Raw genomic sequence first — 18,736 nt, forward strand, 5'->3', positions numbered from 1 at the left:
GCAGGTTTTCCTCCTTCTAAAAGGAAGGCTTTTTTACTTGCTAAAAATCAGATGCATAAATGCATTGATGAGATGGTTGTTACCGACACGGTTTGGCAGGCAAGAAACGGTCATGTCGACGGGAGTACCTGACAGGCAATTCTAGCTTCAAATGATCCCAGTTAAAAGGCTTAAAATGCTGTAATTTTGTCATTTTTTGCTCTTTTCTGGCTATTGTCTTACTTAGGAATGAAAAAATATTATGACAACAGTGTTCCTTCTGTAACAATTTTCTACGAACTGGAAATGTGAATGTGTTGCCAAAGTTACATTTTGCCACGACTGACTCCAAGGAGACCATGGAGGGGAATGTCACTGAGTGTTTGTTCTAAAATTTAAGTAACTGATAAGCGTTCAAAGTCATCTTCGTCTAAATTAGAGTCGATAGGGGTGCCGGCGGTAACGACATTCAGCAAATGAAATTTCGTGTTAAGCACAGCAAGTACTCAGTAAACTCAAGAAAGAACAGAAGCTTGTTCCATCTCAGTTTTTCACATCCGTGGTGCTTGGGGTACCCAAATGGACAAGATCTATTTGCGATAGAGAAGAAGTTTGTTTATAGAAATACTGCTGTTTTATAATCTGCCTTCACTTTTATCTGCTACTTGGGAGCAAACGAAGAGACTAACAGAGCCCTGCCCTAAAGAAGACTTCCCTTCCCACATGGTTCCGTCCCTAAGATAACTGAAGAACGTTCAGCCATCGCTGCCCCCAACCCAGGGCTCCAGGCACCATGTTGAGCAGCCCAGTGGGTGAGCCCAGAAATCACCTGCAAACATAGACAGTTGGCGACCCTGAATTTCTACTCCACTCCCTGGAGATGCAGCTCCTTCAGACCATGGGCAGCAAGTCACGCTCCAATGAGCTCAGATGGCAAAGGCTGAGGGAAGGATGCCAAATACTCCATTTTCTCATGGCGACACATCAAACCAACAGAGGGTCACAAGACCCTAACACATCAAACTGGGCCATTTGCTCCCTTTTCCCACCAAAAAAAGCCTTTGAAAGTCTAGTTAGAGGAGAGATGGTGAGTTGAAGACACACTATGCGAGCAGCGAGGCGACGGAAGCTGTGTGCAGCCATCATAATCCTAAGGGCCATCAATACAGTTCTGAATACATCCCAGGCCTTCTCCAATACATCCCAGCAAGACAGGCAATGATGGAATCCCATTTTGCAGATGAGGAAGTAGAGGCCCATGAGACAGGTAACCTGCCCAGGTTTACCCACCTGCGGTGGAACCTCAGGCATCTGGCCCCAAAGTCTACGCCTTTCCCTGGCCATCCCACTGCCATCAACCCACAGAAGCCACGTCCGGAAGGACAGCCATCCCAGTTAACACCATGTGGGACGTCACGGCACAGACCCACGTCCGAATTCTGCCTCTGCCCTTGGCCAGCTGTGACAGCTTGCTAGACAAGCTGCTCTGCTGTGTGCCCTGGTTTTCACATCTGTAAAATGGGCTCATGCAGCCTCCTCCCCACAGGACCACACGGGGATGACCATGAATGCATGGCACCTGGAGGGAGTGAGGGTGGGCAGCGAGGAGGTGCACGGCCACCATGAGAATCAGGAGCACGGTCGGCGAGGCGGGCGGCGGTGGGGTGACAGGGGTACAAAGCCAGAAGAGGTGGTGAGAATCGGAAAGGCCGGGACCAGAGACGACAACTTGACACCACACCTCCCACTGAACACAGCCAAGGGCGGTCTCATCCCTAACAGCCTGTCTCAACAGGTGGAAGAAAGCACTCCGCTCGTGAACTGCCCACTTTCGTGAAACCGCACATCCACTCACATAGTATAAAAGTCTTCGAATGAGCCCATATTTTTATTTTTCCTGTTCTATTTTTTTTTTGTGGCAGGGGAGGGGTAATTAGGTTTATTTGTTTATTTATTTTTAGAGGAGGCACTGGGGATTGAACCCAGGACCTCGTGCATGCTAAGCACACGCTCTACCACTTGAGCCGTACCCTCCCCTCTTCCCTCTTCTAAAAGCAAAACTCAATAAAGCTTTCACGCTGGTTAGTGAGGATTCTGGAAACATGGTGGATATACGTCCATTTCCGCCCCCCTCCTTTTCCTGACTCTCTTTTGCAAAAGTGACAGAACTGATCTAGAAGGAAAATAACTGACAGAGGACCATCATAGGAAGGCAGAGCGGGGTCCCAGGTGTGCCCACCTGGAGCTTTGGATGCAGGTGGGCTCACACAGCACCTACCAACTGCTCCCCTCTCACTGCCCAGGAAGACACTGAGGAGCAGAGCAGGGATCTCCCTCTGTGGGACGGCCTCTCCCCGCGGCATGATCTGAAGGCTTTGTGCCCTGGGCCAGGTGGAACAGTGACTCCAGAGGGAAATAGGTAGTGGAAGGGGTGTGGCCAACATCCCCACCTGCCCTAAGACGCTTTGACATCAGCTTCCGGGGGTGTCGGGGCAGGCGTGAGCTGATCCCCACTGCCCCTCACAGGGCAGACCTCGTGTGATGAACTGTTCCATGCTGCTCAGCCTGGGAAGAGACCACTGGACCACAGCCACCTGCCGCGTGGTGGCTGTAACGGCTCTTCTGTTGTGAACTCCGCAGAGACCTGCAGAAAGAGCCCGACCTGGTGCCTCCCACCTGGAGACAAAGTACAGCCTCGGGCCACCAAACATGTCTCACTCAAGTTCTGTGAGGTCCCACACCAGCCAAGGGTGCTACCCAACCCCGACTGATGCCCACAATGATGAGCAAACACTGTACATGGAGACACACACACACACACACACGTTCCTCTCCATAGATTAAACACCTAGCTGTAAATTGTAAGAACATAAACACAACAGGCAGCAGTACGAGAGAAATGTATATAATTTTGTGGGTAGAGAGAGCCCTTTTTCCCGCCAGTCATCAATCCCTAAAGTCATGAAGGAAAAGGCCTTCAAATTCGACCACGGGAATTCATCAAAACGACTCTACAAGCAACGTGCCAAACAAAAAAGCAGGAAAACCATTTGCAACATAACAAGTGAATATTCATGACTTAACGCATGGACAGCCCATACAACTCAATTAGGGGGCCAACAATTCAAGAGAAAAGTGGCCAAAAAGTGTGAACAGGGGATTCTGAGGAGAAAACAGACAACCGTGGACTAAAACGGAAAGTCTCAACTCCACATGCAGCAGCAAGGGAAATTTAAACGGTGAAAAGGCATTTTTCACCTGACAAACAGACAAGGAAACGTCCTCTGGCAACCGCAGTTTTGGAATCACAATATCTGGAGTTCGTAGGATGACGGAGGAATTAGCGACATCACAGACCAACGGGTGTCCCGGCGAAAAGCACGGGTAAGAGGCTGCAGGTAACAGCTACTAAAACTCCACTTTTAAATACTCTGATCCCGCGTTGTAATCTTGGCAAATCTTCCTTGTAAAAACCGCTCCCACAGATTCACACAGATATACATAGAGAAGAATGTTTGCGACAGCAGAGCTGTAAATAGAACAGCAGAAAGTTGCTGGGAAGTCAGATGCCCACCCCCGAGAAGAATGATTAAATAAACTGTCGTTGAAGAGAGAGGACATGAAAACCGAAATGCTGACACTGAAAGATGCCCAAGTAGACAGGTGAGGGATAAAGAAATGTTGCAAAACATTGGATGGAATTTGTATCAAACACTCACGACAGTTAAGAATCCTATCCGAACATTCTTATAAAGCACTGGCGACCTATTAAAAAAAAGAAATGTATGGAATGACCCATGAACGAGTTTACCTAATGGGGTGGGGTCACATACGGCACCCCCTTTCCCTTCTCAGTCTCTGCATTCTTTGGTTTTGTATAATACGGATGACCTGGGCCGTCAGAAAAAGAATTACACGTAGTGAGTCAAACACTCAGCATAAAAAAAAAATTCGGATGACACAGTCAACAATTAAAAAAATAGTTTTTCTCTTGCAAAGGGGTATAGGAGATGCCGCTGGACAGGGCTTTCAAAACTCTGCCCTGGAACTATGTGGAGGCTAGAAGTCAGCGGTCACTTCCTCCTGACACCTGGTGGACCCTGTACGAACAGAAAACAGCCCCCAAGCCCATCCGCTCCCAGGCTGGTCAGGGACACCATTTACCCCATGGCCACCCGCTCACCAAGAACCCCTCCAACATACATTTCAGAAAGTGTCAACGATGGAACATCCTGGCAAACGGAATTTTACTTTAACGTATCATAGATTCATTTTCTTCTTCAAGGCTGCAAGGAGTTTGAACCTAAACAAACGTATACCCCACTAACCATAGCCCACACACTATTTACGGAAGCCCTGCATTTTTAAAAGTTCACATTAAACTCTCCCAAACAGTCTAACAGCGCATCTCCCTAATTTTTTTTTTGTTTTTGCATATATCCTGAAGCTTAGTGTCTATTTTTGGAAATCTAGCATGTGATTTTCTTACACTGTCTCTTCATTAAATAAGTTTGACAGTTGTGGGAAGAAAATTAGACACAGGTGGGTCTGCAGGACTCACTCCTTTACAAGGGACGGGCTGTCATCACTTCCCAAACGTCTTCTTGAAGTTTCAAAACCTCATTATGTATCTTGCATTCAGGTAAACAGTGGGCTGTAATGGAAAGTATTTCATGTCTCTCCTGTCTAGATCGGCTTGAATAAAAAAATCTGTTCATTAGGCAGAGGTTTTTGTAATACCAGACCCTGTCAAAAGTCCCAGGGTCGATGCTGCCTGTCTGCAGGCTCTATCTGCTGATTATCTGGGTAAGAGGGGATTGCAACGGTGGGGCTGGAGATCATCTTTCGTCTCATTCAGAGCTAAACTGCCGTTCCACACATACACCCAAGATTTGATACTCTGCAGTAAACTCATGCATTTCCAATTTTAAAAATTCAGCTGCCACATCAGGGAGTTAGCATCACGCTGACGCGATTAAGCAAATTTTACCCACGCGTGCATTTTTTAAGGTGTGCTATTTAGGATGCCGTTGAAGAGGAACTTAATGCAAAAGGACATGTACACATGAACACACACACACACACACACACACACACACACACAGAGACACTCCCAGACACCTTAAACTCTATTTGAAAATTCCCTTGAGGAATTTTCAATGAAGAGAAGCACCCATGTGAAAATAAAATCCAATTTGTTGCTTGAGTTGAGTTTTAATAATTGTGTCATTGAAGGCTTGGGATGCAGAAATTAAAAAAAAAAAAAAAACCAAACTGCTGGCTGAATATTTAAAATACACTTTGTAAGCTAAACACAGAGGTACGGTTAGCAGAGGCAAACTCCTGGAAGATTCCGCTGCGTACCTCCTCCGAGCCATGTCATCCATGGAGGACAGGACTTATGAATCCATGCTGGCTAAATGACAACGTGTTTTTTTGTTTGTTTGTTTAATTAAAAAAAAAAAAAGAAAGAAAAACGTCTGATCTGTTTAGGAGTCAATACAGTACGGCATATGTAACTTTCTGAAAAAGAGTTGCCCTCTTTCAGTGCAAGTTATTAGGTATAAAGCAACCTGACAAGGATATACTGCCCAGCAAAGGGAATATAACCAATATTTTAATACGAGCTATACACGGAGTATATAACCTTTAGAAATGTGAAGCACTGTACTGCACACATGTAACTTACATCATGTTGTATATCAACTACAATTCAATAAAAAATGAAGTAAATTACAGTTGCCCGCTTTCACTCATTACATTAACAAAGACTTTGGGGGGGGGTGTTGTTTCAGAAATCACAATGCTAGCCGTGTGTAGTCAACTGATACGATCAATTGGTACAACCCGTTCTTTTTTCTGATATTTATCTTTTTATCGGCTTCTTTGTACAACCTCTTTCCACGTCTCACACGTTTTCTTTTTGTTTTATATGAATGTTGCACATGTTTTTTAACTGCTCTGTCCTTGGTCTTTTTACTTTACTATGTTGTTTTTTTTTTCACAGCAGGAAATTTTAGATCTTATGTCATTAAATTCGCCATCTTTCCCTTTTTAAAAAATTTTTTTAAAGTTCTTTGGCTGTTTTAAAAACAATTTTGTATTGAAGTGTAGCTGATTTACAATGCTAGTTTCAGGTGTACAGCAAAGTGACTCAGTTATACATATATACATACATGTATGTATTTTTCTTTCCAGATTCTTCTTCATCATGTTATTACAATAAGTCAGACAGAGAAAGACAAATATCGTATACTGTCACTTATATGTGGAATCTAAAAAAAAATGATACAAATTCTATTCACAAACCAAAAACAGACTCAGGGACATAGAAAACAAACTATCGTTACCAAAGGGGAAAAGGGAGAGAGGGATAAAGTAGGGGCTGGTAATTAACAAACACACATTACTATACATGAAGTAGACAAACAACAAGGACCTACTGGAGAGCACAGGGAAGTGTATCCAATTTCTTCTAATAACATATAATGGAAAAGAATGTGAAAAGAAAACACATATATGTACATATATGTGTTATATTCTCCTTTCTTCTTGGTTCTTTCGCTTTTATGCTCAGCAAGACCTTGCTCCCCTCGACACAGACCTCAATATATTTTCTCGCATTCTCCAGCAGCGCCATTTTCCAAATTCCACCTGCCCAAGGAATTTGCTCAGATAAATGGAGAACAGCAGGGTCGCACAGCAGGCAGGACAGAACTGGACTGAACTCCTAGCTCTCTGCATCCATCACTTTGGTTGAGCGACTCTCGGATTCCAAACTTCAGTTTCCTGGACAACTGACTTCTGTCCCGTGAGCACCGTCACTCTCTTCCTTCTCCGCCTCCTCGTCATCATCACTGGACCACCCTCATCACCATCGCCGTTTCCTTCTTCATTTACCGTTATCACCTGTATCACCATCTGCATCACTGCCACCATCATCACACCTTCCAAATGCACGCAGAGCACTCACCACCGTGCCAGGCCCTGGGAGGTCACTATAATGTCTCCCTAAAAGTTCAATCACCCTGTTGCAGTGAATGCATCTACTCTCACCTGTCTGCCTGAACTGCCTTTTTAAAATTTACACAAGATTCTCTTTCCCCACTTCCTCTTTCTTTTCCATCATTCTGTCTATTATGAAGCCAGGGCCACATGGTTTGTTTATTTTAATTTAAACTCTACAGAGCACAACTTTTAAAAAAATAATTGAAGTAGAAAGTTGACTGACAATATTGTGTTATTTTCAGGTGTACAGCAAAGTGATTCAGTTATATATATATATACACACACACATATATACACACACACACACATATATATACACACATACATTTTTTTCAGATTATTTTCCATTATAGGTTATTAAAAGATATTGAGTATAGTTCCCTGTGCGTTACAGTAGGACCTTATTATCTGTTTTATGTATCTGCTAATTCTATACTCCAAATTTATCCCTGCTTCAAATCCCTTTCTCTTTTGGTAGACATAAGTTTGTTTTCTACGTCCATGAGTCTGTTTATGTTTTGTATATATAGATTCATTTATTTTTTTTTATATTTGGATAGGAACTTTATCCTTCTCTGACTTATTTTGGCTAGTATGATAATCTCTAGGTCCGTCTATATTGCTGCAAATGACAATATTTCATTTTTTATGGCTGAGTAGTATTCCATTGTATAAAAATGCCACATTTTCTTTATCCAGTCATCTGTCAATGGACATTTAGGTTGTTGCCATGCCTTTGCTATTGTAAATAGTGCTGCTATGAATATTGGGGTGCACATATATTTTTGAATTAGAGTTTTCATCTTTTCTGAATATACGCCCAGGAGTGGGATTGCTGGATCATAACGTAAATCTATTTTTAGTTTTTTAAGGAATCTCCATACTCTTTTCCACAGAGGCTGCACCAAACTGCATTCCCACCAGCAGTGTAGGAGGGTTCCCTTTTCTCCACAGCCTCTCCAGCATTTATCATTCGTGGACTTTTGAATGATGGCCATTCTGACTGGTGTGAGGTGATACCTCACTGTAGTTTTGATTTGCATTTCTCTGATAATTAGCAATATTGAGCATTTATGTAGAGCACATTTTTAAACAAAAGTGCAAGTTAAAAAAACACATCTAAGAATTCACACAACATCCAACGTCTGCTTGCAGAAAGACCAGGAGATACATGTGTGCTTTCCTTCAGGAGTTCAGGAGTTTAATGATGGAACACTTTCACGTTCTGGTTCCTATGGCCTCAAAGTGCACCCCAGCACAGCTCGCCATCACGGGCACCATGGCTACAACGTGACAACGATGCATGTGTCATGAGCACCTAGCTCTCAATACCGCCTTGGCGTCACGGAGCCGACAGATGGGGCTTTGCTGCACAGAGCTGGGAGCCAGCACGCTCTTAGTGTACGTGGACCATCCCCCTTCCCTCCCTGAAACCGGTTAAAAACCTGGTCCTCTGGCTGGTGACCAACCCCTGAAATAATTTCCAAACCTCGACTGTGAGTGTCTATTTGATGCAACTGGAAGTTCAGCTCATGAACATGTCGTCCCTAATGGCTCTACATTTCTCCCCATAAAGCCCACCACTGGCCTGCCACCCTCGCTCCCCAGCTGTAGACCTTCACTCTGAAAGTGAATGAAGCCACTCAGCCGTAACCATTGCAGGACGGCCGAGCTCGCCATCTCTGCTGCATCTCTGTCACAGCAAAGGTGCCCACCGAACTGGTGCCCTGGCTTCCCAGCTCCTTGATCTCCTGACACAGGAACTTGCATCTAGTGTTTCAGTCATCATCGTAGATATACGCCACAGGTCTGGAGACACCTGGAATTGTTCTGCCTCTGAAGTTAAACACTTGCACCTTGTTCTAGCCTTCCACCACTTCTCCTACAATCCGACTTGGACTCTCAGCCCATCACTTCCCAAGCCACCAGCCCCCTTCCATCCTCCTTCCCCTCCCGTACTCTGCCATCCTCGTCATTCTCTTGCCAATCACCCAAGTCCCATGCCCAGTCAACTTTTGTGACATTCCCCGGCAAAACTTCAATTATCCATCAGTGTCACGATCCTTCTTCCTGCCCCTGCGTCGGACTGAAAAGCACACACTCCGACTGATGGATGCCCACACCCAACTCACCATTTCCAGGAAGACTAAGTTCAACACAGTATGATAAGTCATCCTGCGTCCAAGTCCTCCCATGCTTCTTAAAAAGGAATATCCAACCTCACTTACCCCCAGCTCCCCCCAAATCCCTCACTTTGCAATCTGGTATAACCCTAAAGTTCACAGGAGTGAAATCCACTGGACCCTTTTTCTCTCTTCCTCAAATGAGGTCTCAGAAGTCTTAGTTGGTGCTGACCCTCCTTCCCGGAGATGTTCCTCCCTCTGAGGCCCATGACCCCACTTCTCCTAGTCTTTCTTCTGAGTGTCTTGCTGGCCTTTCATTTTTCTTTTGGGGATTCTTCCTGATATTCCCTTCCTTTGAATGTTCTACTGGCCCTGCCCTTCCATTTCTAGGAATCCTCAGAAGTGAGCACCTGATTTTTCACACTTTAAAGAAGGTCCCATTTATCAGGAATAAGAGCATTTAAAAATTTCAAGATGGAACACCGATGCATTGAAGGAATCCCAAGGGAAAGACACAGCCTTACAGCTCAGATGACATTCTCTACAGAACAGAAGAAGGACAGAATACCTGGCACTACTTTGGTTGGCCCCGAAATGCTAGTTTTCGAGAAGTAGGAACCCGGAGGTGGATTTGTAAACTTCGGTCCTGGATTTACATGGAGATAAATCTTGAGTCACAAGGTGCTCAACTGTTTGTTTTTGTTTTGTTTTCTGAATTTTTATGTATTTACTGATTTTCTGAGTGGGAGGTAATTAGCTTTACTTATTTATTCTTAGAGAGGGCACTGGAGATTGAACCTAGGGCCCTGTGTATGCTAAGCATGCGCTCTACCACCTGAGCTATACCCTCCCCCACTGTTTTTGTTTGTCTTGTTGTTTTAATTTATTTTTTTCTGTGTGTGTGTGGGTAATTAGGTATATTTTTTATTTATGAAACGGAGGTACAGGAGATTGAACCCAGGACCTCACGCATGCTAAGCATGCACTCTACCACTGAGCTATTCCTTGCCCCCTCAACTGGTTTTTAATATTCTTGCAAAGCATCCTTATGCACTCCCACCGTTGGACTGGTATCCACGTGCGCAAGAGAAAGCTAAGCTCGCCTAGTGATTTCAGCACCTTGGACAGGGCCTTGCAACCAACAGGCATCTGCCCTTCGTGACGCCATCTTCAAAAATTACTTAACTGGGCACCCACTGTGGGCCTGGTCTGTAGCACCCTAAAATAAATGTCTTCTACATACACTCAGCCACAGCCCTTTTGTCAGGGTAAATAAACCTATCACCGAGCAGTTACTCAACGTCCACTGCGTTGCAGGCTCTGAGAATGATTTCACTTACTCCACGACTCTTAGAAAGAGTCCATTTTTAAACAGACCATCCCTTGGACCCACATCCAATAAGCCAAACCCTGGTTAGAATTATGCTGTATGTTTGAGGGACCTGGACCGACCCCTAAGGCTCCTGATTTTCAGAGTTTCCTTGTGGTTCCCGTGGCTTGTGCGACTATCCTGACCTCTTGCTAAATGAGGACTTCCAATTTACTCTCCGCTCTTCAAGACACATTTGACATGTAGTCACACACGATCTTGACCCATGTCTTGACTATACGTCAGGCACAGAAAAGAGGGGTTCATTCTGCACCCCCCCACCCCCAGCTCGTCTTTCATGAATTCATCCATTATTTTTCCTTCTGGTGGGTTCTCTGCTTCATTTCTGCACCCACAGAAGGTGCCCCAGGGGGAGAGACACTGGGAGAAACTGAGGTTGCCTTACCAGACACAGCCAGTAGGGGGTGCCACATCACAGGTCCTAAGCAACTCACAACCAAACTCGTGAGGGATTCTGGGGTCCCAGTAGGAGGGTTGGTGCTTCTTCCAGATTAAAAAAGAGACTCACTGTTTTCATTGGAAAGAATCTCGCATTAGTCACTGGGTCACAACCCTCAGAAGTGACAGAGGTTTGTTTTTTTAATTGGAAGGTTTGATTTGAAGCCAGAGATTTATTTTCACAATTGCCTTATTGTATTCTCGACTTGCATTCCTCTTTGTAGTCTAGAGAATTTGCTAGTCTCATCCCAAGCAGGTGCTGATTTTTGATTCCTTCACGCGGTTCTATGAATAGCACAGGGTTCTTAATAAAAGCTAACTACAGGCAAATGCCACCTGACACCCTGGAGCCGTGAGCGCTGCAAACGGATGTGGCACAGACAAGAAAGCACTGGCTGGGACCACCTCCAAACCTCCCATCCCTCCACCTGCTCCCTCTGTCCCCTCCCACCACCCATTCACAGGTCTCAGGTAAATATCATTGCATTTCCGAAGGAAGAAAATCAGCTAGAATGGCTCCCACCCAAAATAACTGGTGTGCATTTGAGAACACCACGATTTCACCCACTCGCTCTTCCTCCCCTAAAGCTCTGCAGCTTGGGAATTAATTGGGGTTGAAAATCAGACTTGCAATAGTGCCACAACTGCCCAAAGGCTTCACCTGTGTGTCCTGCTGCAATGGTGAGGCCGGCCATCGGCCGATATACAGGGACCTTTCCCTTTTCAAACCTCTCAAGAATTATGTGCACTTCACTCATTTGTCCCTTTCTCCTCTGGGTTCTTATTAGATCGCCTGGAAGAATCTTAAACCCCTTAGCAGCACCTCAATTCTCTTAAGCCAGGGTCTTACCATCATTACATTTTAATTTCTGCATCCAAAAATTAAAAAAAAAATAAAGAGGCACAGAGGGGGCATCTAATAAAGGTGATGAATGAAGGAACCAGCTCTTTCCCTGTGATTTATTGTTGACTGTGTGCACTACGACACTACACTGATGTGGCCTTTCCGGTTACCTGGAAAGCCGTGGCGGGAGGTGGAGCAGACTTCAGGCGACTGCATTCGGATGGGGGCCGACTGCTCATGCATTGTGTGACCTGAGCCAGGTGCACTCAGCCTTCTGCAAGCCTCCCCCTGCCTCATCCACAGAACGGGAGTGATGCCCCGACTGTCGCCAGCACAAAGGGAGGGGATGCCCGGGAAGTCCCGGGCCAAGTGTGGGGGACATGCACTCAGCAGGCGGTAGCTGTGATGACTATAATGGGCCCACCCCTCGAATTGCACGGTGGTGTTCAAGCTCCAGGTCTGCAGCCACCACGACACCCCTGGCGTAGCCCTCACACCACAGCTGTGTGGCCAGTTCTTCTGGTGTTATTATAACACAAGCTGGAACGGTCGTGCCACAAAGAATAAGACGCTGTGGCACCAGGATGTGGGGCGGGGGTGCCGCGGAGGACAATTCAATAACAAAGGTTGTTTTTATGAACACGGCTTTCCCGGGACAGAAAAACCTGCAGAGGAGAAAGTTATGCTCCATAGAAAGACGCTACCTCCAGGCATTCTGAAAGGAAATACTCTCAGGGACAGAGATCTGCCCTCTCTAGCTGACTGCTTCTCTCTCAGCGGCTCCCGGTGCTGGGTGCATTCATTTTTAAGCCAATATCCCTGTGTTATTTTATGACATGATTATTCAGAACGCTAGTCTCCTTCTCTGGGAGAGTGAAAGAAAGAATATTCCTGGAAAGAAAGAATATTCCTCAAGCTGCTCAGAGGTACTGGATTTGTAAAACAACAGACACCCTGAGAAACGAACGGGATGGCTTAAGGGGAAGATTATATTTTTTGGCGAAAAAGAAGCAACACAATCCTCTAGTAGTATGATATCAGGGTCTAACGCAGATCTCAAAGATTAAAAACCCCTCTCCGTTCTATTCCAGATGCACCAGTAGCAGGAAAGCATTGGAAGTCAGACTTTTTAAGAAGTCAGGGTAGGCATATGAGCTGCTCTAATTAAATAAAACTTCATCAGTCAGTGTGATGCAAGCAGCCTGAGTTTGCTCCGTAGCCAACAAACGTTAGAGGGCCACAGACAAAACCTGTTACATTAACATGTAACACTCATTAAAGAGATAAAATATGCTACGGATTCACACTGCGGAACAGTCTACTGATTCACAGTACCAAGGTGTGGACGACGTGAACTAATTTCCATGCGACATTTTCAGAAGGAAAAATGACTCAGGCAGGCTTGTACTGGTGTCTGTCAAAGCCCCGAGTATAATGCATTCTCCTCACGAACCTCATTAGGGGGAATGTTCTGTTTTGTTTTTCCTAGTGCGTATCCATCATTTGTACTCACTTCTGTTATCCACTAACATCACAGAGATCGTTAGGGAAGAAAGACACTGAGAACTTGCCTCGTCTGAATTCTCCACCCAGCCCAGAGACTGAAGACATCTTTCAAGTTCACAGAGATCGTTAAAGCAAGAGCTAGAAGCTTGAATAATGGTGCAGTCTTCTAGTCGTGAAGACCATGCTCCCACCAAGATGGAGACGAAACCGAACAACGCTTGCTCTTGTAATCAACACAGTTGGTGGCCCTCACGAAATGCAGTCTGCTGCTTAAAACAAACCAACAGGAGAACTCTGTGGCCACGCTAAAGTATCTCTAAAACATCTAGATTCCAAAACTGTCCAATCAGTGGACAAGAAGAAAAGGAAGGAGGAACGAGACACGGAAAAAAGGAAATAGAGAAAAATCTTAAGCAACCTGGTTGATGGTGCCATTTGCTCAATTTTGTCCAATTTTGTCCAATTTTTCCCGGCCAGACCAAGCAATGTTACCATGAGAGATGCAGTACAAAAGACAGGAACTGAGTGAGAAGTTCAGAGCCCACTGATCTGCCGTCCCTGTGCTGAACCGACGTACTCTGGCTACACCCACACCCTGGAACAGACCCGAGATGGCTCAGCTGTGCGGAAGAATGCAGGTCTCCATCATCTCATGTAGACGTGCGAGACACAATTTTAAAGGGAAGACCCTAAAAAAGACGTCCTTCTGGGGCCTCTGAAAAAAAATGCCACCATTTCTCAGAAACAGGGTAACCTCTTAGGAAAAGGAGAAGGGACGCAGGGAACGAGGTGGTCTTTGCAGCAAGAAGAACACAAGGTCCAGGAGAAGCAGACATGATGTGAGCTAATAGCAGCCTTGGAAGGCCCTGTGGCTATGGCACCGAGAGCCTCTGTACCCCAAATTCACCACGGACCTAGCTTTGTGAAAGGCAAGGGATTGCTCATATTTAATTGCTAAAACAATAAAGCAGTGAGAAGGATTAACGCTTTAATTCCCTTTCTTCATTAATGTCTTCCATCACCAGCCCCCAACCCCCAGACACAGACTCCCCCTGGTGCCGTATCCATTGGCAACTGCAAATCACGCACTCGGGGCTGAGATGCTTTTTACACTCTGTTTACCTTTCATTATTAGTGTTTGTTTGGTTACCCTTTTTGAAAGGACAAAACAAAGAAAAAAAAAACACATGCTATCTCTCAAGGCGTCAGGGACACGGGTGGAAACTCATAGGAAGTCAACTAGAAGCAAGAAAAGACTGAACCGCATTTGAAGGGCAGACTGAAGATAAAGGTCCACGTACCCACACTCCAATCCATCTCCTCCGCAGCGTCCCCGTAAGCACCGTGTTTGCTTTTGCCGGCAAAGTCCTCGCTGGAGAAGAGAGCCGTGTGCACTTGCAGGTAAGACAGGACCAGCAGGAAAGGTGTCTCAGCATTCCTGCGAGGGGAAAAAAAAAATCCCAGAGCCAAATAAGCACGTCGGCCACCGTTCTGACTAGGGTCCCCCTAGGATTACACGAGGCCGTTTGAGAATTCAGGAACCACCACCAAAGGAAGCCTAATGTCGAATCTCTGATTCACGGGAAGAGAAGCCTGCACAGGTTACTCATGATGACCTTCTACAGACCAGCACACTGAAGTGCTATGTCCTTGAATGAAAAGCACCAGAGAACCACCTGCATTTTCTTTTCTTTTTTTTTTTTTTTTTTAATTGAATTCTGTTCTTCCCTCTCTGTATGAGATGAATATGAATGCAGGCACCTTCAAAAGAGTACCCTCTCTGGAATATACATACAGAAGTAGTTGACACTGGACACACTCAAGTGTCTTGACACCATCTTGCATTGTCAACCACTCACATCCACATCTTTCCAACGCCAAGCCAAGTCTGCCTTCCGCCATCCTGCCCACCTTCTACTACGGAGCAGGTGTCCCAGAACGAACGCTCAATGGCCAATGCTGAGTTCTGGAAGTTAAATGGACCGTTCTCTGAACCAGCCCAAATCATCAGTGCTTTCGTCGAGAGAGATGAATGGTGTTGCAAAAGCATCTCGTAATCCACAGTGCACCTAAAGCTACCCTGCTGGAACTGATTTCCTGAGGGTTTTTTTTTTTTTTTTTGACACAGAGGTACTGGAGACTGAACCCAGGACCTCGCACATGCTCAGCACACGCTCTACCGCTGAGCACCCCCTGTTGGAACTGCTGCGGATGGAAAGACGCTGGAGAGTCTTAAGCCATTCCCGATGTGCACCTGGGGCCCTTCTGGACCCCTGCTAGGCAGCCCAGTTACTGTGCGGGTCTCTGGCCACTTTGAAGGGATCACACCCCTTGTTCAACATCTTTGCCAGCAAGTACAAGTTCTAAAGAAATAACCTATTTAACGAAGTCACCAGTGCTTTTATACGTTTACTCAATCCCCGAACCCCTCACGATACCCCACAGACTTCTGCACACAGTGTGGCCTCATCGTACCCAAAACCGTATCAAATTTAGGAACTGGGTAACTGGGCAGCATGTCTGCAATGACTTTACTTCCAATACACAAACGGACGACACGCTGACGGACGCGTTTTTAATTTCCTAACGCGAACGCGGCTTCGGTTCCTGCAGCCGCTGCGGCACCCGCGAGCCAGCGGTTCACACGTCTGGGGTAGGCAGCGCTTGTTCGAGGGCGCCCGCCTTTTGACACAAAAAAGAAGCACAGCCTGCCACAGTCGGGGTGAGCCAGGCACGGCCCCTCTTCGGAAAACAGACCGAACTCAGCAACTGCTTGTGAATCAGTCGCGTCGTGTTTCCTAGGTCCGGGGCTCGGCGATGCATTCTGCCTTGTTTTTTCTCTTACAAGAGTATATGGTGAAGGAATGTCATTATTATTTCACAACTGAGAAAGTACACGAGCACACACACACACACACACAAAGGCTGTAAGCAGCTTGTTCCACATCTCCCAGCAACTGACGTTTGAAGGCAAGAGAGTAAGAACCCACAGCCTCTGCTCTGTAACTCTGTTACTCCCCAGAAAGAAGACGTATTTTTGTTCAGAAGAAGCATGCGAGCTGTCTTCCTAGCTGATAATCTGCATGTGAGAATGTGTCCCAAAGGCGTCCCGTGAGCTGCTTCCAAGGGTTTGTATCCTTGAAGAACCTGGAAGAATGAGACGAAGCCATGGCACACTGAGGACGTCGGCACACAAGGAGGTCTGTGACGTGTCCGTCCTGGTCGCTCTGGGGCGCAAGCATATCCGTGCTTGGACAAGCTGCACCTCCTTCTCAAGAAGCAGACGAGGGCCCTAAAAACTGGCTTGGATTTCCCAAAACAAACACAAAATTACCCTCTTTCTACTCGTCCCTAAATAGAAAAGGTACACTACGCACGGGTACCATCTCAGTACGATCTCGGGCTCATCTGTTCTCCCGTTTTTTTTTAGAGTTAAGGAAGACAGATAAGGAAGCTTTAAAAAGTCAAGTCTTCCCAGGGCATAGCTGGTCATAGCTGGAAATGCGAGATGTGACTGGCAGTATGTGCTGAGAACGAAGAACGACTGTGTGCCTAGCAACTTGGACAAAAAAGGAAACAGCTGAAGGAAGAGGCGGCCAACGACGTCACTGGTGTTTTATAGCATCACAGGGGTCAGAAGATGCAGGCATGTCAACACATGCGGTGACAATGAAGGAGTCAACGATCAAGTCGGCACAACAGGCCAATAAGGGAGGCCGAGGTAAACGTCCTTCACGATGCGTGCAGGAAGAACGGTCAAGTTGCGTCCGAGTCCAAGACAGAACACTCTGGAGTTCCATCAAGCACTGCGGAATGTGACTTCTGTCTTGGAATGGAGGGGGACCCTCGGTGGAAGGGGAGAGGCCCATTCATGCACTGATTATCAGTACGCACCCGTGTGGAGAATTACTACCCTAACATCTCTCTACCATCCAGTAGAATCCACATCACAGAAACCAGACAAGGTGCTGGGCATCCAAGCAGAGTGATTTGTTTTTATACATGAAAACAAACCTGGAGCATTAAAGAAAACACACCTGGCTTGCAAAAACACCGAAGCACAAAATGCACCACCCCAGAACAGAGGTGTGATCCGTGGAGCGCAGGCCTGCGGGCTGGACAGACAGCCATCACCGCTGGGCTGTGACTGACAGCTGGCTGTCGGAGGAAGGAACTCTTCCTTAGCCATATCCTCTGAGACAGTGGGAAAAGCCACCACTGTCACGGCCAGGCTCACTGTGACGGCCCAGGACTCTCTTCCTCGCTGTGACCTTGAAAACTAAATGACACTCGAGCAAGTTGTTGGGAGGGAGAGTTCTCCGTAACAGCTTAACTCCTTTTTTTTTTTTTTTTTATTAGCTGGAGCACTTCAGTAAACAACTCTTGAGAATTTATTGCTACTGTCTCACACGCCGTGTGAGAAGACAGAACTTTCAGCTGCTACATGCCTTCCCTCTCTCTTTGTTAAAAATACAGAAGGCAGCTCTGCATCTTCCCAGCAACCTGCAATCACTTCAATCTCAGAATCGGAAGATTTACATCCTGTCCACGCGGGAGTGAAACCCAGACAGGAGGATGGTGCCAGCGTCATTTTTCTTTTCTGTCCGCCACGATGTTCTTGAATATCATCTTCCTCTTTGGAGATTTTGACCTTTATTTTTCAACAAGCATCCGCACTTGAGTCGGTGCCGCAGGGAACAACTGGAATGAAATTGGGATGCCTGGGGATTCCTTCGGAGAGCCCTCGGATGCTGGTGACCCGAGCAAGGCATCAACCAAACAGTGGCTCCGGCAGCCATCCAGCTGGAGCCCGTGTGACCGCCACTCTGTACGCGCATAGATGGACATGCCCAGCTGTTCATTTCCTCCATCCAAGGCTGCCACATCGATCCTCCTGACCCAACACCAGGCACTAAAAATATAAAGGTAAGCTGGACCAGACCCTGCCACCTGTGACCCACAGACAAAACCATTAGTAACTGGTCTGAGCTGCTTTCAGTGCTATGACAGAGCGCATCAGAGGACGGACTCAGAGAAGGAGAGGACATTTCTACCTGGCAGGGGTCAGAATGCGCTCCCAGAGAGAGAGACCTCAAAGGTCACTGCAGTGCAACGGGGTACGTGAACGCTTTCCATAAACACGCCGGCGTCTGAGCTCTTGTCCCTGTAAGATGTTCAGAGATTCAGACGTGGGACGGTGGCACAGACATTACCTGGGTATTCACCTGGTGAGCTAAAAGCACAGTGTCTACGGCCTGGGGCCCCAAATTACTCATTCAATAATTCAGAGTACTTTTTTTTTTTTAACAAAAACCCCCATAGGCAAGGACTTTTACCTGCAACAGAAAGATACCGCGAACAGACAGATAGCTGAGGAGGGGTGTGGGGGGAACGAGGGCTGGTAACAATTTTACTTTGTCTACCTTTTTTACCCTGCTTCAATGTTTT

General features: G+C 46.2%; 1 protein-coding gene across 2 annotated transcripts in view; it reads right to left on the reverse strand.

Annotated features, from left to right (window-relative positions):
* Positions 1-18,736, reverse strand: part of LOC135320322 (steryl-sulfatase-like) — a 137,899-nt gene that overhangs the window by 46,319 nt on the left and 72,844 nt on the right. For both annotated transcript variants that reach the window (XM_064483427.1, XM_064483426.1), the window contains exon 7: positions 14,590-14,726. In XM_064483427.1, the coding sequence (XP_064339497.1) occupies positions 14,590-14,726 (137 nt within the window). The remainder of the gene's footprint in view (positions 1-14,589; positions 14,727-18,736) is intronic.

The sequence above is a fragment of the Camelus dromedarius genome, chromosome Y (assembly GCF_036321535.1).
Source record: "Camelus dromedarius isolate mCamDro1 chromosome Y, mCamDro1.pat, whole genome shotgun sequence".
NCBI lineage: Eukaryota > Metazoa > Chordata > Mammalia > Artiodactyla > Camelidae > Camelus > Camelus dromedarius.